Raw genomic sequence first — 23,458 nt, 5'->3', positions numbered from 1 at the left:
CTGGATTTATCACAAGCTAGAGTCAAGGTTGCTGGGAGAAACATCAGCAACCTCAGATATGCAGATGATACCACTCTAGTGGCAGAAAGTGGAAAGGAACTCAAGAGCCTCTTGATGAGAGTGAAAGAGGAGAGTGAAAAAGCTGGCTTAAAGCTCAACATTCAAAAAACTAAGATCATGACATCCACTCCCATCACTTCATGGCAAACAGAAGGGGGAAAGTGAAAACAGTGACAGATTTTATTTTCTTGGGCTCCAAAATCACTGCAGACAGTGACTGCAGCCATGAAATTAAAAGACATTTGCTCCTTGGAAGGAAAGCTATATATAACAAACCTAGACAGTGTATTTAAAAATGGAGGCCACTTTTCCAACAAAGATCTGTATGGTCAAAGCTATGGTTTTTCCAGTAGTCATGTATGGATGTGAGAGTTGGACCATAAAGAAGCCTGAGTGCCAAAGAATTGATGCTGTTGAACTGTGGTTTTGGAGAAGACTCTTGAAAGTCCCTTGGACTGCAAGGAGATCCAACCAGTCAATCCTAAAGGAAATCAATCCTGAATATTCATTGGAAGGACTGATGCTGAAGCTAAAGCTCCAATACTTTGGCCACCTGATGCAAAGAACTGACTCATTGAAAAAGACCCTGATGCTGGGAAAGATTGAAGGCACAAGGAGAAAAGCACAGCAGGGGATGAGATAGTTAGATAGCATCCCTGAGTCAATGGACTTGAACTTGAGCAAACTCCAGGAGATACTGAAGGACAGGGAAGCTGGGCATGCTGCAGTCCGTGGTCGCAAAGAGTGGGACACGACTTCGCAGCTGAACAACAACAACTTTGGTGTAGATGCTAGGCTCTTCAAAGAGCTTGGTTCCTCCTTTATCCCTCTGATTACCTTTGGTCTCCTCATCACTCTTGGACTTAAAGAAATTCCAAGTCACTAATGCTATCTTCTTCCATTTGTAAGCAGAGAAGTGACCTCCTCCTCGACAACTAGACTTTGGATCTGAAAGCAGGATCCTGTCATTGGCAAGATCAGAAAGATTTTTGTGTCTTCAATGAGCCCAAGTGGTTGGGATACTAGGGTCAGAAGAGGACCAAGATTCTGTGCCCAATTTCGTCTTTATAGTAACTTTCTCCTCCAGAGATGAAAGTTTAATTGTTTAATACGGAGCCATACCTAATCCCTTTATTTTTTTCATGCCATTGACTTTTGAAGGAACAGGGCCCAATGATCTATAAAATTTGCACACTCTGGACCTGTCTGCTTGCTTCTTTATGGTGTCATTGCTTCCTTGTTCCCCATATTTCCTACAATCTGAAAGTCAGCTGTAAAGACTTGATTAGATCCAGGTTTGATATTATTTGGCAAGAATACTTTATATGTGGTATCAGGGCTACTTTAAAATGGGACTTGTGTACTTCATATTACATCACAGCCATCTCTCACTTACTGACGCTCACGTCTAACGGTGAATCCAGGGCAGACTGCTTGATTCCTCCATTGTAGACTCTCCCATCACTCTTCATCTAATGGCTTCTCAGTGATGATCAATTAGAGTTACAAATGATTTTCTAATTGTTATTTCTTATCCACTTATTAACTGGAATTCTTCTGTAAAAAAAATAAATGTCCCTCAGGCTATTTGATTACCATGAAATATAATTCATAGATGAAAATCAAGATAAATGATTAATTCTCCCCCTTAATTCCAATTACCCAGATAGCTTTTATAATGCTGAACAAATTATAACAAGAGTGTTTATTTTCTAATTCATCTTTTTCCTCTTGCTTTCTTCCTCTGAACTGAAAACTCTAATATATTTTCTTTTGAATAATATAAATTCATAGAAATGTATAGGAACTCAGAAATCATGTATTTTAACCCAGTTACTTTGCTCAAGTAAGGAAACTGAGGCATAGAGATGCTATAATATGTTCAGCTTGGTGCGTTTACTGAGAATGGGGTCTACAGATCTCCCAGACCCGGGTGTGCCACTCTGGGCATCCTATCTTGGATGATGTGCATGAGAAAGTATTTGTGGAGGGATAGTAGCTAGATTCCGTATTCTTTAATAGCTAGGACTCTCTGATGGCTCCATATCTCATTTCAAACAATCTATTTATCTTTGTAAAGAAATTTTGTTTACCCACATGAACTTTAGCCTGCCAAAGCTATTTTTTAAAGAAATTACTTGAAGAAATAAATTATCTATTCAAGCAATATTTTAAGGGTTTGCACTGAAATTTAAAAGAAGCTGAGAGATCACTATAGAAAGTAAATGTAATTTATCAATTCTGTATTTATTGAGCACTAAGTCGATACACCTGTGATGTAATCAAGAGGTTTAAGGCATAACTTCCACACCTTAAAATCGAACTAGAGAAGTCTCTCTCTCTCTCTCTCTCTCTCTCTCTCACACACACACACACACACACACACACACACACACACAATCACTATAAAAGAGTTCATGCTCATGACCTCACTAGAAAACATTCATTTCCCAAGCCGTCCTGGGCAACTGTTCATGGGCAAGTGAATAAACAGACGATGGACGCCACGGGACTGGGGAGTCTGGAGAGTCTCAAGGAGGAAGTGAAACCTAAAGTGTCCAGAGGGTAGGTGGGAATTTAGAGCAGGGAAATCACTTGAAGCCTTAGTGAAGATGAAAGATACAGCTAAGTGATGCTGAATAAATCCATCTCACTGGGATGGAGGAGTTGTCTTAGGAGTCTTCCTTACTGAGGCAGGAAATGAGGTGGATGGAGTCAGGATGAAGAAGGCCCTATATATGTAAACACAGGATTGGACCGTTTTCCCCATCAGAAATGGAAGGCCACTGAGGAATCATAGGTAGCAGATAGCATGATGAAATCCGGGAAGTATCTGGCAGCTAGTCTCCCTCCTATTTGGAGTCTGCCTTCTCTTGGCTGGAAAGATTGGGGCCCTATGCTCATTCAATTTTTTTTTAATTGGTGAAAAATTGCTTTGCAATTTTGTGTTGGTTTCTGCCATACAACAATGTGAATCAGTCATAATTATACATATATTCCTTCCCTCCTGGGCCTCCCTCCCCAGCCCCATCCCACCCTCTCCACACCAGCTCCCCTTTACCCCCAGGTCATCACAGAGTGCCAGGCTGGGCTCCCTGTGTGTTTAGCAACTCCTTACTATCTATTTTACACCTCATTCAGTTTTTAAGCTTTTTTTTCTTATAATAAACCTCGGAACATTTGGGATAAAATAATTTCACTAGGACAGACCATTGCTCCCTGGTGGGGCTTTGAATTATTTTTCCCTTCCGCTCATAGAATGTTACCACCAGTGTCCTTCCTTGTTCTTCCCTATTTAATAATAGTGCACTCATCCATTCAATAAACATTTATTGAATAATGTGCTAATCATTACTCTAGGCACTAGAATATAGTGGTGGATATCAGGCAAGACTCCTGCTCTCTAGGCTTACAACCTAGAGAAGACAGACAGTATAGACAACGTGCAAGGAAATAAAACCAGAATTATTTCAGACTGTGAAATGGGTGTTGGACCACTTCCAATTTGCCTTGATTCATGGACCTGACATTCCAGGTTCCTATGCAATATTGCTCTTTACAGCATCGGACCTTGCTTCTATCACCAGTCACATCCACAACTGGGTATTGTTTTTGCTTTGGCTCCATCCCTTCATTCTTTCTGGAGTTATTTCTCCACTGATCTCCAGTAGCATATTGGACACCTAATGACCTGGGGAATTCCTCCTTTGGTATCTTATCATTTTGCCTTTTCCTACTGTTCATGGGGTTCTCAAGGGACGAATACTGAAGTGGCTTGCCATTCCCTTCTCCAGTGGACCACAAAAGAGATGTGAATACCAGACCACCTAACCTGCCTCTTGAAAAATCTGTAGGCAGGTCAGGAAGCAACAGTTAGAACTGGACATGGAACAACAGACTGGTTCCAAATAGGAAAAGGAGTACGTCAAGGCTGTATATTGTCACCCTGCTTATTTAACTTATATGCAGAGTACATCATGAGAAACACTGGACTGGAAGGATCACAAGCTGGAATCAAGATTGTGGGAGAAATATCAATCACCTCAGATATGCAGATGACACCACCCTTATGGCAGAAAGTGAAGAGGAACTCAAAAGCCTCTTGATGAAAGTGAAAGAGGAGAGTGAAAAAGTTGGCTTAAAGCTCAACATTCAGAAAACGAAGATCATGGCATCTGGTCCCATCACGTCATGGGAAATAGATGTGGAAACAGTAGAAACAGTGTCAGACTTTATTTTTGGGGGCTCCAAAATCACTGTAGATGGTGACTGCAGCCATGAAATTAAAAGATGCTTACTCCTTGGGAAAAAAGTTATGACCAACCTAGATAGCATATTCAAAAGCAGAGACATTACTTTGCCGACTAAGGTCCGTCTAGTCAAGGCTATGGTTTTTCCTGTGGTCATGTATGGATGTGACAGTTGGACTGTGAAGAAGGCTGAGCGCCGAAGAATTGATGTGTTTGAACTGTGGTGTTGGAGAAGACTCTTGAGAGTCCCTTGGACTGCAAGGAGATCCAACCAGTCCATTCTGAAGGAGATCAACCCTGGGATTTCTTTGGAAGGAATGATGCTAAAGCTGAAGCTCCAGTACTTTGGATACCTCATGTGAAGGGTTGACTCATTGGAAAAGACTCTGATGCTGGGAGGGATTGGGGGCAGGAGGAGAAGGGGACGACCCAGGATGAGATGGCTGGATGGCATCACGGACTCGATGGATGTGAGTCTGAGTGAACTCCGGGAGATGGTGATGGACAGGGAGGCCTGGCATGCTGCGATTCATGGGATTGCAAAGAGTCAGACACGACTGAGCGAATGAACTGAATTGAACTGTGAAATGGGTGTAGGTTAATGTGATAGCAAGTAATTGGGGATGCAGAAGCCTCTGCAAATTGGAAAGGTCTTCCCAAAGACAGGACATTTGATCTGACACTTCAGTGATGAAACACTGGGGATATTCGCAGCCGAGGGTATATTGTTGCAGGCAGACAGAAAATGTGCAACATTTCCATGACAAGACTGGATTTCATATATTAAGGTACTAAAAGGTGTATGTGAAATATAGTAAGTAAAAATGCAAGTAGTATGAGATGAAATCAAAATGGAAAGGGCCAAGTCATGTCAGTTCTTATAGTTGTTAGGGAGCTGTTTGTAGTTATTCTGAGAGTAATGCGAAGCCATTGAACAGTTTTCCATGAGAAGTAGCAAAATCAAACCTGATTCATTATTTCAAAAGATCATATGATGCATGTAGAAGGGTAGTAATTATAGCATTGCATGTAGAAGTAAAAGTTTGGATAACAACTAATTATCCATCAATTAGGACAACATAGAAATCTTCTTGTGTGTGCACACAATGGAATACCATGCAACTATGGAAAGGGATGGGCAGATATTTAGGTACTGATATAGACTGTGAGTGAAAAGGTAGGATGTCAGACAGTGTGCGATGTTTGCTCTCTTTGTGTAAAAAGATAAAGTAGGACTCTGAAAGAGGAGATTCTGTAAAGAAATGGATTCTCTAGTGGTGGGATTAAGATGGTTCCCTGCTGGTGGTCGTGATGTCATATGACATCAGCCTTCCCAGAGCTGCCTCTTCCCGTGTTTGATAGGTTCTTAGTGTAGAAAGTCGTAGTAGGATCCCTGTTAACCCCATCCAGCATTTCCAAAACAAGGCAATTAAATAATCAGTGAGCGTGAAGCTAAGAGTGAAGCTTATTTATCTTACAATGGTTGGGGTTAGTCTGCTATTTACCATGGAAGGAGTTCCTTTGCAGAATCAAACTTGAAATGAGAGTTGAAGATTGGGTGAGACAGTGCCATGCCTTCAGAGGAGAGAGGAAAGAGGGGTATGGGGGAAGAGAGCAACCTGCTAGCACGCACCAGGGCAACCCGGGTCGGGCTGCCTCCTCCTCTGGCTGTCTTCACCGCCCTGATTGCCTGTGGATAAAGTTAAAGGCAGCCCAGAATCCACACTTCCCATCATCCCACTGCTTTTCTCTCTCACCGCCGTGCCTGGAACTCTGGAAGTGAATTCGGGAGTGAAACCTGCCCAGGATATAGAACAGAGTGAGTCTGTTATTTCCACTTAATACTGTGCTGGGCTGTGCTTAGTTGCTTAGTCATGTCCAACTCTATGTGACCCCATGGACTGTAGCCCACCAGGCTCCTCTGTCCATGGGGATTCTCCAGGCAAGAATACTGGAGAGAGTTACTGTGCCCTCCTCGAGGGATCTTCCCAGCCCAGGGATCGAACCCAGGTCTCCTGCATTGCAGGCAGATTCTTTACCAGCTGAGCTACCAGAGAAGCCCCCACTTATTACTAACCATTTGTTATTTACATTTTGAATTTAGATAAAACTTAAAATATGCATGCAAAAAATTCTTTGTTGATAAAATAACACCACTTTTTAACTCAACAGAACCACTGTAAAATTTAACTTGTTCTGGGACTCGCTGATTTCCACTTTCAGTAAAGACACCTATATTTTAAAGCATATGAAGTACCTTTTACATCAGGAAGGAAGCTATAGTAGGACTGCCAGTATGTATGCTCTGCCCATGAGCCTTAATATCTGCTCCCTGTGGACTGGGTGACTGGAAGTATGTGTCCATCTCTGTGTGTCTCTGTGCTTATAACCCTTGAGACCAATGGCAAGATCTAGAGATGTTGCTTCGGGCAGTGTCTGATCCTCCCTCACCATTATTGAAATGGCTTTTTGTTGGAGAAGCTAGGACTGCCCTTCCAACCCCAAGTGGCATGAGAAGGCAAGATGTGAAAGTAAAGCATATACGTGCCTTCCTTGTAGCCTTCTGCACATACTGTGGACACACAGAGATCCTCTAAGAGTTCCTGAACGCAAGTTAAGGATTTTGCAAAGAGAATTATTGGGTTGGCCAATAATATCTTATGGAAAAAACTAAACAAACTTTTTGGCCAATCCAATCTAGTCTCTGGGCTGGAGGTATCTCAGAGGTCATCTAACCCAACCCTTCATTTCATCAGCATGGAGACAAAGGCCTAGAGAGGACAGAGATCTTGTCCAGGGCCACACAGCCAGCAGATGTAGGGAGCAAAAGTCTGAAAGGGGAGGAAGAGCCCATTCAGCCTCCAGCCCTGTGTCTCTGTTCTCAGGGATATTTCCTGGCTGGCACCTGAGCCATGTCGACGTGAAGGACAATTCCCGCGACGAGACCTTCCGCTTCCAATGTGACTGCTGGCTCTCCAAGAGTGAGGGCGACAGGCAGACGGTCCGCGACTTCGCCTGCGCCAACAATGAGATCCGTGATGAGCTGGAGGAGACCAGTACGTGGGGACACCGGTGGGCCCTGCTTAGATGCAGCCTGGGCAGAGGGAGGGGGGACAACGTTGGAAAATCTAAAGGAAGATCTCTCAGAGCTGGAGGGGAATCAGATGCCCAATGAAAGAAATAACACTGGAGCAGTGCATAAGTAAACACCCTAAGTGTTGCTTCGTGAACCTGAGACAGCCAAGATACTGGTGCCAGCTCACAGCCCCAGACTACAAGGACTTACTAGGTAGCAGGAAAACCCACAGGGGACAAGCCCACCCTGGGCAGATTGATGTGATGCTCTCTCTGGTTTACTTTTTTGTCGTGGACTCTCTCCAACTGATGTCTATGGCAACAGCCACCAACTCAGGCCTTCCTGAAAACAGAATGTGAAGGGAGCCAGCGTCTCCACCAACAGCTTTCTCTTTGGCTCCTTCCTCAGGGCATGTGTAAAGGGGAAGAGTAATTGGTCCCTAAGGTGGATGGCCATCAAGGACCAGGGAGGTGTCTCTTTAATACAGATGCCTGTATCTGGGTCCAACAGATTTGATGAAGGCTTATCAATAGCAGAGCCTGATGTAAAGAAAGGATTTTCCAACCTTTTCTTACTGCAGCTAGCTAGTTACTGTAACACTAGCTGCAGTAAAGACTTAAACCCACAAATCTCAATAGCTAAATACAGCAAAATCTGTTTGTCACTGATGTAATCAGTCCAGTGTGGGTGTTTGGCAACAGGCCTTCCATGCTGTGATTCAGGGACCCAAGCTCTTCTCACCTGTCTGCCATTTTCAACATGTGGCTCCCACATTTCTTGAAGAGGAAAACAAGAGCTGGGAGAAGGCACATTCTATACTTTCTTAACACATTAACTCATATTCTGTGAGTCATGTGGCTCCACCTAGATGCAAGGGCACCTGGGATTGTAGTACCTGGCTGGACAGTTGCCCTGGGCAAGCTCTGTACATCACGAAAGGGAAGCATGGATGCTTGGTGGAAAGCCGCTGAGCCTTCTGCACCATGCCATCCAAACTGCCCAGTGATGGACTCAGCTGCTTGGAGAGGGGTGATCACTGATGGTACTGGGAGCATTCAGATAAGGGCCAACCACTCATCTGTCAGCCTTCATGTATGAGGATGCCTGCCCTAATTCAGAGGGTGAATTCCCAGTTTCTCTAACTGTACTTACTGGGGGCCCACTTTTATTTTAGATGCCATGAACCATGCACCTTGCTTTGTGATTGTTAGTTTCCTTGTACTGAACTGTGCCCATCTGTGTTGTCCCTACGCAGCTATAAGCTCCCAGAGGTCAAGGACAGAATCACTCTGCAGGCTTTGGGACTTAGTAGGTGCACAAATCATTAGAGCTCAGCAAATGAAGGTTGTTTTTCCTTGGGGCCTCACAATCTCATTAGTGGTGGAGGCTAATGCATAATTGCTAACATGAGCAATAAATGCTCCCGGGGCCCTTGGTGTTCAGGGGAGGAGAGATTTGTGAGGCTGGGAGCATAACCACGGAGTTTCCTTCACAGATTTCCCGCCAAACAGCTTGCTAAGACTTATGGAATTTGGGTTGGTAGGGAGCTTGGTAGAGGGGAAGCAGTGCTTGCATTAATTCCAGAAGGATGTGTGTGAGACAGAGATGGAAGGGCAGGAACACCAAGCCCAGGAATGGTATGGATCAGTCTGTCATTACGAGGAGCCTGCAGAGGGCAGGGTGCCCAAAGGCCAGTGACACCCATGTCCACAGATGGAGGCTCATCTTAGGGAGAGTCAGGGATACAATTCAAGCCAATTATTCCAACCTCAGCTATCTTTAACCAAGTGACACAGCCTGGTGTGGGTTCTGGGACGCACTAATGAATACACAGCCTGGTGTGGGTTCTGGGACACACTAATGAATAGGGCAGAGATCCTGCCCTCATGGCACTTACATTCCATGTCTGTGTCCCCAGGGGCATCTCTGGGCACTTGACTTGTAAGAATAAACACCCTCTCATATCTGAACAGAGCTTCATGTGTGTGAAGGTGCTCCGCACATCCCCTGTTCTCACTGGATCCTCATCACCCTACGCCCACCCTATGAGCTTGATAGGGGCAAGTTCACCTCTCTCTATCCTAGGTATGGAAAGCCAAAACCCAGAAAAGTGAAGCAATACATCAAAGACTCAGCCGTAGCCAGCAGGACTCATATTCCTATCAGGACTCATCATACCACGGTCTCTGTGTCATCACTGGGCCTGGCTGGTACTCCAGACAGATCAGCTACCCCACCTCGTTTAGCATCCTGTTTGCTGCCTCACCTCCAATTTTTGTTAGCCGTGTCAGAAGCTGCTCCCCATCCTCTGTAAGCGTCAGCCTCTGTAGGTGATTCCAATGTGCAGGCAAAGAAGAAAACCACTGGCAGCTTTTAAATAATACTGTTATTTGGGTTTCATCCCAGAGATTCTGTGTTAAGTCCTGGACAGTAAGATCATGTGCTTATGTGTGCATAAGCATGTACACAACACACACACACACATGACACCTAGGAGGACAAAAAAATATCTCTCTGGGGCATGCAGTGTGCATGCTAAGTCACTTCAGTCATGTCTAACTTTTTGCCACCCCATGGACTGTAACCCTCCAGGCTTCTCTGTCCATGGGATTCTCCAGGCAAGAATACTGGAGTGGGTTGTCATGCCCTCCTCCAGGGGATCTTCCCAAGCCAGGGATTGAACCTGCATCTCCTGCATTGGCAGGCAGGTCCTGAGCCTCCTGGGAAGCCCCCTCTCCGGGACATCCTCCAGCAAGACCAATGCCTCCCCCCTCTACAGCCCCCTTCCTTCTTATCCACCCCTACCTGAAGCCTTTTCAGGCTGCTCAGTCAGCCTTATCTGTGACATTTTCAGTTCTGATACAATCAAGCTTGATGACCAACTCCCCAGGTCGGAGGACTCACTCTCCACCAGACAACTCTGTTTTAAAATTCATCTTTATGATCATGTTCTTGAAGCTGCCATCTATTGGCAGTCCCAATGGAGGCAAACAGAAAACTTCAGGAGAGCTCAGGACTTGGTTGTACATGCCCAAACCCCAGCCCTAAGCTGGCTCCAGGAAAAAGGGAGCATGTTGGTGCCTGGAACTTGGAGGTTTCAGGTGGAACTGGCTGGGGCTTGGCTGTCTCCAGAGGCTCCAGTGGTTTCAGTATGTCCTTGTCCCCTTCTCCTCTCAACTGTTTCTTTCTCTACATCGTGGGAAGATGGTGGCTGGTACCCCCAACCCCATAGCCTTCTAATCGAACAGCTTTGGTGGAAGGGAAGAGAGCATCTCTTAAGGAATAATTCTGATTGTCCAGGTCTGGGACTGTCATGCAAAACCACATGGGAGGAACTTGCAGAGCCAAGAAGGGTCCTGGCAACATAAGATGGGGGAGGTGATGTGGAGCAATAAGCTGCAGGTGCCCACTGGATGCCCAGGTGTCCTCTGGTGGTGCTCCTCGGTGCCTTGTGGCCCTGCTGTCCTGGCCTCAAGGCAAACACCTATCTGTTCAGGAGCTGCTCATGTGAGGTGTGTTGAATCTGCTCGGTGCATCCTGGGCTTCTGGTTCATCTCTGTGTGCAGGTACCATGCCCAGAGCACAGGCGAGATGTCAAGGGCAGACAGCTCCGCTCTCCTGTCCTGCCACATTCATGCCCACTAAGCCCACAGTATCTTTGTTAGTGGCCCCTTCATGTGAATGACTTGCCTGGTGGCTACGGAGCCACTTTCTCCAGCTGGACTCCTCCCATGGGGGTGTTGGCCCCGGGGTGAGCCCCACGTGGATCCCTGCTAGGCTGGGCTGCCACCTGCCCCACCCCGTCAGGTCCCTGGTCCTCCTCTGTCCTTTCCTCCCAGCAACCTATAAACAAAGCTGAGAGTCATGCCTTCCACATTTTTATCAAGTTATTTTCCAAGGTGGAAATAGGCTGATTGAAAGACCGTTGATGCAACTGGCCACATTTGTTTTTAATCTATCTGAATGTCCTCACTTACACGCCTTCCTTCTCTGCCTCGTCTTTGGGGCCATGAGGAGAGGGCTGGTTACGATCCACACGCATGTCCTCCTTGAGCTGATTGCAGGAAGCAAGTAGCCTCCTAGTGCTCCCTGCTTTCTTCCCTGGGTGCTGACAGTCCATTTCCTCTACAGTGAAGGATCCTTTTTGAATTCACAGGTGTCTGGTTTGCACAAACACCTTACCCTCCCTGTGTTGGCTTTGAGCCCCCAGCCATGACTCATTCATTTCATGTCCTGCTGCTGTGAACGGTTAGGCCTGCAGAGACAGGTTCTTCTTCCAGGGCTGTGCTCGCTGTGGATCTCCTCCCCTATCCTGGGTTCTTTGCCCGGATGCCCTTTATCTATGACTTGAGAGAAGTCACAAAGGCAACAGGTCACTGAGAGGCTGGGGTTGACATTACATTGAGCTGTAGACACAGCCATCCCTTCTAATTGTCTTTATCACATTTCTGAGATAAAAGCACAGAAATCAAACTATCTCTTTGGATCTGGAATCCCAAATCCTCAGTGACTCACTAACTGCAGGAAGACAAATATTGTGTCCTCCTGTGTGCCAGCTCCATCCCAGCTGGTCCATGGGGAGTGGGGCTGGATCTCACGGATCTCCCGGGTCTCAAGCCCCGCCCCTGCCCTCCAGTATCTTTGCTCTCATGCTCCTTCCCCTCCCCCGCTCCTAGAGCATCCCTCAGTTCTCTGTTGATCACAATCATGAATCTTCTTCGAGGCCAAGCTCACACAGTGCCTTCTTCATGGAGCTTACTGAGAAGAGCCCAATCATTCATTATTCACTCAACAACTATTTATTGAGTGCTTATGTGCCAGGCACCGTTCTGGGCACTTGGGGTCTATAATGAGCAAAACAAAGACCCTTGCCCTCATGGAGCTTACATTCAGGTGGAAGGGAGGCATACAATACAATAAGCAACAAAATGATAAGTAACTGCTTAGCATATTAGAAGGTATCAGAAGATGATAGAGCTCAGTAGAGCAGGCTGGAGCCCTGGGGAAATTGGGTTGGAATTTGGTTAGGGTGGTCCCTGAGAAGGGGACATCTGAGTAGGACAGGAAGGAGTAAACCAGGTCAACATGGATGGAGGTGGGGAGAGGAAGGGGATGAGCCACAGACAGAGCTCTAAGGCAGGAGCAGGCCTTGTGCTCCTGGAGTAGCATGGAAGCGAAGCAGAGTGAGCAAGGCGGGGAAAGTGCTGAAAGATGAGGTTGAAGATGTAATGGGAGCCAGATCCGCTCTCTCCCCCTTGGTACTTGTGCCCTTTGCTGCAGGCTTTTCTGTTCTGTTGTATAGTCAGTGTGTTTCCATCTGGGGCCAGAGATGAGTGCTAGGGTCACCCAGAGTTTAGCCCAGTCCTGGCACTAGACGCCCACTTAACAAATGAAACAATGCTGACCTGCTTGTGGGAACTTCAGGGGAGGGAGGTTGTGATGCTGAGCTAGACACCAAAGTGAGAGCTGAGACAAGACAGAGGCTGTTTGCTAGAGAAAGTTCCAGGCTCTTCTGAAGTCTCTCCCACCTGGATCTTCCCCTCCCCTTTCTGTAGCTGGGCCCTACCTCTCCTCCCTTCTCTTTGCTCCTGATCTTCACTTTGCATCTCAGAGACTCCTCCATCCCTGAGAGCCAGGCCCCAGCATCCCTTGGGAAACTCATCCCCTCCTGTGGTTTGTCCCCAAATCAAGGCAGGCTCTGTTGACAACGCCTTGATCGTAAAGATTTTAACCTGTGCCCCAGCCCCCACACTTAAGGCTGTGGTCTCAGACCAGATGTAGGACCTGAAGGGAGAGGCGGGTTTGCTTCTGCCCCAGTGGTGGGTGCCGCCTCCCCTCTGCTGACCGTCTCCCACCTTCTCCACCGCAGCCTACGAGATCGTCATAGAAACCGGCAACGGAGGCGAAACCAGGGAGAACGTCTGGCTCATCCTGGAGGGCAGGAAGAATCGGTCCAAAGAGTTCCTCGTGGAGAATTCTTCTAGACAGCGGGCCTTCAGAAAGTAGGAAGAGGGGGTGCCCACAGGGGAATGGGGATAAGTGGGGTGGGTAAGAGGGGGACCCCAAGAGCCAACCCTTTTAGTTGGGGCTGTAAATATACAAATGGGCCTAACCAGCAAGAACATACTGAGTACCTACTGTGTGCCAACACCATTCCAGCTCTAGGGACGCAACAGGAGCTTTAGAAAAGGGAAGGGAGAGGACTGTCATTAAAGAGAGCGCCCTCTGAGAGACTAGAACCTAATTGTTCCAATGACTAGAAAAAAAAAAGGATAATTATGCAATATGATAGAAGTGCTAATTATGGCCACAATGGCAATCATAGTACAATATAAAAATGTTTCAGATTCATATGTTGTACACCTTAAATTTACACAATGCTATATGTCAAATGTATTTCAATTTTTTTTAACTTAATGCAAAACTACAACAAAAATCACTTAATTACAGCAAGTCCACTATGTGGCAGGACTGGGAATCACACAGATGTTATTCCCCATCCTTGCAAATGAGGAGCTCACAGTCTATTGAAAAGGGAGAGTTACCCATGAAAATGCAAATAAGACAGCATGGAATTCGGTTCTAGTGAGAAGCAGGGAGGGAGGGGAGAGCCTCTAAGATGCTTCATAGGAAAAATCAAAATTAGGTCTCGTGTAACAGCACCCCCGCTCAGCACTCCCGGCTGCCCGCCACGCCCTGGAGAATCTCACGTCTTCCTGTACATCAGAACTGCCTCCGAACTGCCCAGATGCCCACTTCATCTCCCTGCTGCCTCCAGAATCTCTTAAATAGAGCCTCCTCCTCCCATAACCTCATTTCACCCTCTATTCAATAACCCCCCTTCCTGAAGATGGGCTGAGCTGCCCCACCCCCCCAAAAGGCAGCCCACCTCACTTCTTTTCCATTACCCCTTCCCTCCCTGAACCTAAACTCCAGCCAAGCCAGCCCTCCTTCCAGAAATGACTGCACCTCCAACCTTGTGACTTTGCCAAATCCAGTCCCCATCAGAAGATGCTTCCCTTCCCCTTCCCTCTGCTCCCTGAATCTCATCTCCCTCCTCATCCCAGTGCTGAGGGCCCAGGGCCTCACCCTCCTCCAATACCATCAGCTATTACCAATCACTGATTCTGGGAACAGGCAGCCTGAAGGGCTTCTTAACGGTTCCAATTGTCTTGTTCCAGAACTAGACTGAAGCCCTCAAGCAATGGAGGCCTGACATCAGGTCTCGCTTGCCAGTCTATCCCTGTTCCTCAGACGAGCACTTAGGATACAGCTGGCACTGAATAAATGCTTACTTCCTTCAGTGGATATGAGCAGCGCTCACTGATGGTACCTTTGTGTCCTGCAGGGGCACCACAGACACGTTTGAGTTCGACAGCGTCTACTTGGGGGACATTGCCTCCCTCTGCGTGGGCCACCTCGCCAGGGAGGACCGGTTCATCCCCAAAAGAGAGCTGGTCTGGCACGTCAAAACCATCACCATCACCGAGATGGAGTATGGCAACGTGTACGTGCTCGGTCTCCACCCTCTTCCCCCAGGGAGGCCTACAGCCAGACCATGGGCAAGATGGCAGGGGGCGGGGAGGTGTCCCCTTCAAGGCATCTGAGTTAGAAAGGAAAGAGGCAGCTGTACTGGTTCTTGAATTTTCTGAACCAGAGCATTACCCCAGAGGCAGGGGACTAGACTCAATGACCTTGGGTGCTCCAGACTTTTTATCCAGTGATGCTTCTTTGGAAGGAAAGAAGAGCCAGTCAGGCAGTGCCAGATAGCTGAGTCTTTCCTTCCCTGCCCCCATGATCACTGTGTAATGACAAAGAGACACAGCTTTGAAGCCTGCTGCTCCACAGTCAGAGTGAATGCCCGTCATCCCTGTGGGCAGAGCGGGGACCAGCAGAAAAATCCCATGCCCACCGCTCCGAGGACCCCAGATAAGGAGCTTTACATTTCCCCCTCCAGGGCCTTCTGAGGACATTTCTAGAGGATTAAGGGTCTTAGTTACCTGGGTAACAGTTCGCAGCCATCAGTTTTTCTAATTAAAACCGCTTGGTAACTGTGTTGGAAGCCAGAAAGAGCCCTGAGGCTCTAGAAGGCAGAAAAGACACTAAAAAGGAACCAGGAGAGGATGATGGGGAAGCAGAGGGCAGCATGTGCCTCAGGGAGGGTAAGCCCAAGGAGAGGCTAAGACAGCCGGGCTACCGCCAGAACCACTGTCTGCCCCTCCGTGCCCCCCTCATGCCCCTCCTGGGCTGGCCCTGCTCTTGACAGCATCTTTCACAAGAATCGCAGCAGACAGAAGCAGCAGCCCTGCCGGATCAGCGGGTCCCAGCTTCGGCTCCAGCCTTCGGGGCTGCAGCCTCTCAGGCAATGTCTGTCCACACTCTACCTGCACCCGTCGGCTCCCTGGAACTGGCCGTCTCCAAGCAAGATTATCCTTTGGGAATGGAGCAGGAAAGGGTTCTGACATGTGAACTTGTGTCTTAGCTATCTCAGGCTGCTGCGACCAAATCCATGGATTGGGTGGCTCAGACAGTGGGCCATTCTTTTCTCACACCTTGGAGCCTGGAAGTCAGAGGTCAGGGTGCCAGCAGGGTTGAGTTCCCGTGAGGCCTCCCTTGCTAGCTCATTGGAGAGGGGAGACCTGATACCTCTTCCTCTCTCCACTAGGTGGCCCTAGTGAACACAGCTGCCAGTGCGGGAGACATAAGAGACATGGGTTCGATCCCTGGGTTGAGAGGACCCCCTGGAGGAGGGCCTTGCAACCCGCTCCAGTACTCTTGCCTAGAGAACCCATAGTCAGAGGAGCCCAGCAGGCTATGGTCTATGAGGTGGCAAAGAGTCAGACACGACTGAAGTGACTTCACACACACACACACACACACACACACACACACACACACACTTCTTCCCATAAGGGCACTAATCCCATCATGGGTCCCCATCCTCATGACGTCATTTAAACCTAATGACTTCCCAAAGTCCCATGCACAAATGCCATCACATTGGGATAAGAATTTGAGGAAAGACAATTCAGTTCATAGCAGTGCCCTCTCAGGCTGCAATGTTATATTGTTGTTCTTTGGGGGAAAACCAGCTGGGGTACAGTAAACCCTGTAGGAATCACTGGGCGTGGCTGTGAGGAGCAATCCTGTTGAGGTTTTGGAGCTGGGATGCAGGGTTGGGGAGAGTTCCAGCCCACCAGCAAGCCAACCTGTACTGCCTCCCGACTGCAAGGAACGTGGCTGCTCATACTTCTCTACAAATGCCCAAAATAAACAAGACAATACAATACAATAATAAAAGAGTCGCCACTTAAGTTAGCTTTAAACACACAATGTCAGCGGTGAGAGAGTCAAAGGTCTCAACGCCACCCGACACCTTCCAGTCTCAGAAGGGCTGGGAGTGAAGAACTTCCCAACACACAGTCCTCAGCTGAGTTGTAGGATTCCTTGTCCAGTAGAAAGAATCTACCACTCCCAGTGAAGCATCTTTTCCTACATTCTCAAAAGTGCGGCCTTTCGTCAGCTGGGCTGGGAGGGGAGGAAGGGATGTCCATGGGCTGGGGATCTTCTCAAAGTGGGTATAGGGAGTCCAGACCCCAGATGCTCCAGCCATCACCTGGTCAGCTGTGTGGCTTCAGGCCATCACCCAGCTCCTCTCTGGGAGGAGAGATGGATGCTCTTTAGAGTCTGGTGGGAGGGGAAAGATGGCAGGAGTACAGCCTGAGAGGCTCTCAGAAGTCATGCTCCAGCCTACCTACTCTGCTGGTCTCAAGCCTGTGACTTCTGCTGGGTGGCCACCTCCCTCCCCCTCTGCCAGATATCACCTCTACCCAGAATGAGGATGGGGCAGGGGTGTGTGTGTGTGGCTATTCACATGTCAACCATTCTGTGTGTGTGTGTGTGTGTGTGTGTGTGTGTGTAGCTCAGTCGTGTCCAATTCTTCCTAACCTCATGGACTGTAGCCCACCAGGCTCCTCTGTCCATGGAATTCTCCAGGCAGGAATACTGGAGCCGGTTGCCATTCTCTTCTCCAGGGTATCTTCCCAACCTGGGGATTGAACCCGGGTCTCCTGCATTGCAGGCAGATTCTTTACTATCTGAGCCTATTTACATGTCACTGTTCTCAGTTCAGTTCAGTTCAGTCGCTCAGTCAATGGCCGACTCTTTGCGACCCCAGGGACTGCAGCACACCAGGCTTCCCTGTCCATCACCAACTCCCAGAGCTTGCTCACACTCATGTCCATCAAGTCAGTGATGCCACCCAACCATCTTATCCTCTGTTGTCCCCTTTTCCTCCTGCCCTCAATCTTTCCCAGCATCAGGGTCTTTTCCAATGAGTCAGCTCTTCACATCAAGTGGCCAAAGTCACTGTTCTAGAACACATTTAAATCCTACCATGTAAAGGCCACTTACATAACACTATACGGATCCACAGTTCCCTTCTAACCAGCATGTTGGGCCACAATATCTGGATTTCCATGAAATACAAAATAATTTTATCTCAGTCTCTTATAAAAATCTCAAATTTTCACCTTCCAAATGATTCTAGTCCTGGCTCTTGCAGCATTTCTGACCAGCTCTTTGTTGTTAATATCCTCAGAACTTCAGTGGAAGGACACACAGAGAGGCTTTTGTTTCTTTTCTTAAAAAACCCAAAACGAAATCGTTTTATCTCGTTATCACATATAATACATAATCATTTTAAAATTCAAATAAGGCAAAAAAATGTGTATGAGAGAAAGAAAAAAAATCCCTTTCGTAAAAGAAAGTAAAATTCCCTAAAGTCCTATCCATCCGAGAAGGCCACCATGAACATTTGGTGACCCCATTCTCTCTGGCCATTTTCTGGTATCTCACACACACACACTGTTCAGACAAGTATGATCATATTCAACATATTTCTAACATATTCACTTTTTTTCATTATTCTCTACTTTGCCTTTATTCTTGCTCACGAGCCTATTGTAAATGAGAACAGCCTGGCATGTTCTTCCACAGCTGGAGTCTTGACTCCACAGAGCCCTGAGGTCCCACATTTTGGTGATCTTATAATGATGTCTATTAAGAAACGTTTCCTTATAACTACACCAGGGACTCATTTTCAGCCAATCAAAACAACGAATTAAATATGTACCAGAAGACTTGGAGCCATTCCCAGGAAGCACTGTTGAGTGAGAAAAGCAAGATATGGGGAAACATGTATTATATGATGCCATTTTGTAAAGAGAACACTGACGTCCCACATGTGTTTGGGTCTATGTGCGTTCTGTGCAAGGTTGGGCGAAACAGAGGGAAATTTGGCAAGATATATCCACAACTGTTACATGAGTTATCTGAGGTGAAGGCAGGATGCAGGAGGGGAAAAGGGAGACAGAGCCAAGCATGAAAGAAAAGAGTGCATTTAGAAAACCACATACGATCACAGGATTTGTGCATTTATATAGAATTATGTATATGGGTGGACATTTGCATAAAGAAATACATTTTAAGTGAATGTTTAAGCAAAGAAGGCAAATATATCTCCCTCTAAGAAAGTGTGGTATGTAACAACAACCCAGATTTATCAAGTGACAAGTTGGAGGAAGAGAGCTCTCCAGACAGAATTCGGATTTCCTGCCAAGTGTCTTTAAACGGCTGGCTCCTGTAGTGGCCGGGCAGGCTGGCTCTGGGCCCCGGCTTTGGGTCACCTTGTGCAACGACTCCTCTTCTCCAAGCCTTTGTTTCCTTCTGTGAAATTGGAGGAGATGAACTCTATGACCCAGGGAGCTGATGAAATGCAAGAACGCAAAACCCAGGCATTTAGTGAGCATGCAGAAAACCAAGTTCTTTTTACTGTTATAGATTTTCATCTAAAAATTAATTTTTCATCGTTGGGCACACCCTTTCAGGGCTACGTTTCTGAAATAGTTAGCCTGTGCCAGAATTGCTTATTTCCAAAACTGTTAAAATGTTAGAAATTTGGATGGGGGAGAAAAACAAAGACATTTGTTCAGTCTAAACCTCTAGCATTGCCAGTGGGAAAATCAAGGTCACATAGGTAGGAGGTGGCTGGCTGGGGCAGACCCCAGCCCCCTTACCCCCAGGCAGTGTTTTCCCACCGTGCCTCCGACTTCTTCCTATAATTATTGGACTCACTGTCATTAGCCAGAGGCTAACACTGGGGGTGGGGTAGAGAAGGGACTTTTTGGTCCAAGACCATTTCTCTTGGCCCTGGACTTGTTTCTGCATGTGGTAGCTTCTTCAATACTTTGCACCCCTTTGTACTGTGTCATCCGTGAACACATGCATATGTGTGTACACACACAACACACATACACACCCATGGTTCAACCCAGCCAAGTGCAAGGGATTTTAGAGCATACCTCTATCTCATGGTTACTTTTCCACTTGACTTGGCCTAGGATAGTTGTTCTGGTCCCATAGCTCCTCTGAAGGTGACAACAGTGGATAAAAGCATTCATCAGTCCCTTGGAAGGAGCAAGAGAATCAGCCTGGTTGGTGTGCAGTGAGCTTAGAGAAGGGGAGGAACAGGTTAGAGAGGTAAACCCTAGGCGGAGGATTAGATCGTGCAAGCTCTTGCAGGCCTTTGTAAGGTGGTGGCTTTTATTAATACTTATTCTGGGAATAAGTATTAATCCATCACTGGTTCACTGGATATGAGTTTGAGCAAACTCTGGGAGATAGGGAAGGAATCCTGGTGTGCTGCAGTCCATAGAGTCGCAAAGAGTCAGACACGACTGAGCATCTGAAAAATAAAAATTCTGAGACTAAGGATGAAAAAGAAAAGGAGAATCAAAGGGCAGTTTATATTCTGAGCAGAAGGATAAGATTCTCGGGCTTACGTCTCCACAGGATCACTTGGATGCTGTGCAGAGAATTCACTGTAGGTAGGTATTGAGAAGCAGATAGACCAGTTAGGAGGCTGACACATCCAGACAGAAGATGGTGGTGATTTGGATGAGAGGAGTGGCAAGGTAGTTAGTGAGATTGTGCCGATTCTGGACTCATTAGATTGTATTTTAAAGATAGGGTCAGTGGAATTGCTGGTGGATTAGATGTGGACTGGCTCAGCAGGTAAAGAATCCATCTGCAATGCAGGAGACACGGAAGATGCAGGTTTGATTCCTGGGTCAATCCCCTGCAGGAGGAAATGGCAACCCACTCCAGTATTCTTGCCTGAAAAATCCCAAGGACAGAGGAGCCTGGCAGGCTACAGTCCATGAGGTCTCAAAGAGTCTGCCACGACTGAGCGACTAAGCACAGATGTGGAGTGTGAGGGGAAAAAGAAAAGGAGAATCAAGGGGCAGTTTAAACGATGGTGATGTCAGTCACTGTCAATTTTCAGATGAACGAAAATTCATCTGAAAATTCTATCCTCACATTTTGACGGGGACGATTTCTGCCCTGAGATCTTGTCGTCTGGGGTGGAATCTCTGGTGGATGCCCAGGATCCTGGAGGGGAGGGCGTGAGCCTTGGCTGGTACTCCCTGACCTCCCCTGCTCCCACCGGCAGATATTTCTTCAACTGCGACAGCCTCATACCCCTCAAGAGGAAGAGGAAGTACTTCAAGGTCTTTGAGGTCACCAAGACTACTGAGAGCTTTGCCAGCAAGGTCCAGAGCCTAGTGCCGGTCAAGTACGAGGTCATCGTGACGACCGGGTACGAGCCAGGGGCCGGCACTGACGCCAATGTTTTTGTGACCATCTTTGGGTCCAACGGCGACACGGGCAAGCGGGAGCTGAAGCAGAAGATGCGCAACCTGTTTGAGCGGGGCAGCACAGACCGCTTCTTCCTAGAGACGCTGGAGCTGGGCGAGCTGCGCAAGGTACGCCTGGAGCACGACGGCAGCGGCTACTGCTCGGGCTGGCTGGTGGACAAGGTGGAGGTCACCAACACCAGCACCGGGGTGGCCACCATCTTCACCTGCGGCAGGTGGCTGGACAAGAAGCGGGGCGACGGGCTCACCTGGAGGGACCTCTTCCCTTCCGTCTGAGGGCTGCAGGCCCTCCCTCTCCCTTCGCACCAACTCGCCCCGGCCACACCTGCTACCCTCCACCAGGGCTTTCAGGAGTCCTTTCCTGAAAGCCTCCTGGAGCTGAGACTGGGGAGCCAGAGCTCCATGATCCTTCGGAGGTCACTGTGGGTAATGGCTGGTGGGATCCCGCCCTCTCCTGGGTCTCCTGAATCTATGGGAATCTGTTAACGTGTGTCATAATCTGTGGCTGCCCAAAAATAAGTTTTGGCTTATTCTTTTTCAATAACAGTAGTGACCAGGCTGAGATGGGCTGGGCGTGGATGGGAAATTGGGGCTTCACCCAGGGGATAGAAGTGGGAAAGAACAGGTCCTCAAAGTGATGTATTTTAAGCAAGAACTAATTAACACTCCCCCCCCAAAAAAAAACTGAGCTAATTAAATTATTACCAACCACACCCCGCAATGAATTCATCTGGGCATCTGCTCACTTAGAAACACATCCTTTTCCCCAGTTTCCATAAATCCAGCAGCCAATGGAGAAAAACATCAGGAGGAAGAATTTTAGCTGAAAGGATTTATAAGCCTGTGAACAGATACCTGATTCTTTCCATCACTTTTCAAAGAACGCATTGCCAAGTGCCCGTGGCTGCCCCAGCCAGAGATAACACAGTTGAGACACAGAGACCTGAGCAGCAGCCAAAGGGAGAGGTCACCTGGAGCAGCCTGGTCCCTGCTGCACAGGGGCTGGGAGGGCAGGGGGACATCTGTGGTGTTTAACACCTGTCACCTGTGGCTTGCTGTGGGCAATGTGGACTGACAGCTGAGAAGGGACTGGAAGAAAATAAAGGTGTGGTCTCTGCCTTGAGGGGGATGACCCTGATGGAGAGGCAGCTGGAGAGCCACATATCTGTGTGTGTGCACACATGTGCTCGCACACACACACACACACATACTCCCTGATCAACCATCACAAGAGTGCTGCAGAACTCAGCCCCTGAATTCTCATTTTCCTGCAGACGGTGGGGTGGGACTGAGCAGAAAGGTGCATCAGGCCAGGAAGTCTTCCTGTAGGAGGCACCCAGCATCAGCATTTCTGCCGTGTCACCACAGGGCCTCTAACCCAGGCAGGTATAAACGTGGTGAGGCTTCCTGGCTCTGCGCTTTAAGAGACCCTTGGAGAGAGGCCGCCGCAGTAAGCACAGGCCAAGAGGCAGCAAGAAAGAAGCAGGCTTGAGTCCCAGCTCTTCCTTCTCCCTATTGGGAGAGATTGGGCACATTATCTCATGTCTCAGGCCTCAGTTTTCTCATCTGTTAAACAGGAAGAATAACACTGACTTCGTAGGTTATTATGAAGACTAAGTGAGTTAAAATGCAGACCAGTTAATTCAGCGCCTGCAATGAAGGGTTTGTCCATCATATTGAATAAGCAGGACTCCAGGGACTGGGGTAGGATCGGGGACCAGTAATCATTAAACAGCTTTCTCTGTATCTTTTTCTGGAGCTGGTTCTTCCCCTGTCCCTGGACGAAAATTAAGGCAAGCCTCGTAACTCTTCTGGACTCTCGTAGGTAATAAAACGTCCAACAGTCTCTTTAAAGCCACAAAGTCCATCTCAGTTCTGTGATTTAAATGTTTGGCTCCAGTACAAAGACCAAAGCATTCTACTTAGAGGTGAGTCTCCTCCCATCCCCCAGCTCAGTCCAGTCCCAAGCAGTAACCAAAGTGAGAAAATAGGAGTGTGTGTGTGTGTCAGTGTGCACACGTGTGTGTGTGAGTATGGGGTCAGCCTCACCTTTTGTCCCCACTTTGCACGTTTACTCCTGACCCTGATACCCCACCCCTGGAGGAGGGAGGAGAGGCAAAGAGGGCGGCTTCCTGCTCGGGGCACCATTGTGGACAGAGTCTTGCTTCCTGGACTGGGAGCCTTCCTCCCACAAGCACTTGTGTGGGCTCTGTCTCAGGCCCCCCACCTCCCTCTCCCACTGTGTCATGCTTAGAATCTAAGACACCCAGAAGGAGGCTCTCTGGCATCCTTTGCTCTCACAAGCCCTGGGCACTCAGGCCACTCTGCCATCAGCAGTCAGCCTGCCCATCCCT

At 47.8% G+C, this 23,458-nt stretch overlaps 1 protein-coding gene across 2 annotated transcripts in view; it reads left to right on the top strand.

Annotated features, from left to right (window-relative positions):
- Positions 1-22,933, top strand: part of LOXHD1 (lipoxygenase homology PLAT domains 1) — a 197,850-nt gene extending 174,917 nt beyond the window's left edge. For both annotated transcript variants that reach the window (XM_027960888.3, XM_042239257.2), the window contains 4 exons: positions 7,196-7,366; positions 13,256-13,388; positions 14,735-14,893; positions 20,900-22,933. In XM_027960888.3, the coding sequence (XP_027816689.2) occupies positions 7,196-7,366; positions 13,256-13,388; positions 14,735-14,893; positions 20,900-21,380 (944 nt within the window). In that variant the 3' untranslated portion in view covers positions 21,381-22,933. The remainder of the gene's footprint in view (positions 1-7,195; positions 7,367-13,255; positions 13,389-14,734; positions 14,894-20,899) is intronic.
- The last annotated feature ends 525 nt before the right edge of the window (positions 22,934-23,458 follow it).

The sequence above is a fragment of the Ovis aries genome, chromosome 23 (assembly GCF_016772045.2).
Source record: "Ovis aries strain OAR_USU_Benz2616 breed Rambouillet chromosome 23, ARS-UI_Ramb_v3.0, whole genome shotgun sequence".
NCBI lineage: Eukaryota > Metazoa > Chordata > Mammalia > Artiodactyla > Bovidae > Ovis > Ovis aries.
The sequence above is the reverse complement of the archived record's forward strand: the minus strand, read 5'-3'. Positions and strand labels throughout refer to the sequence as shown.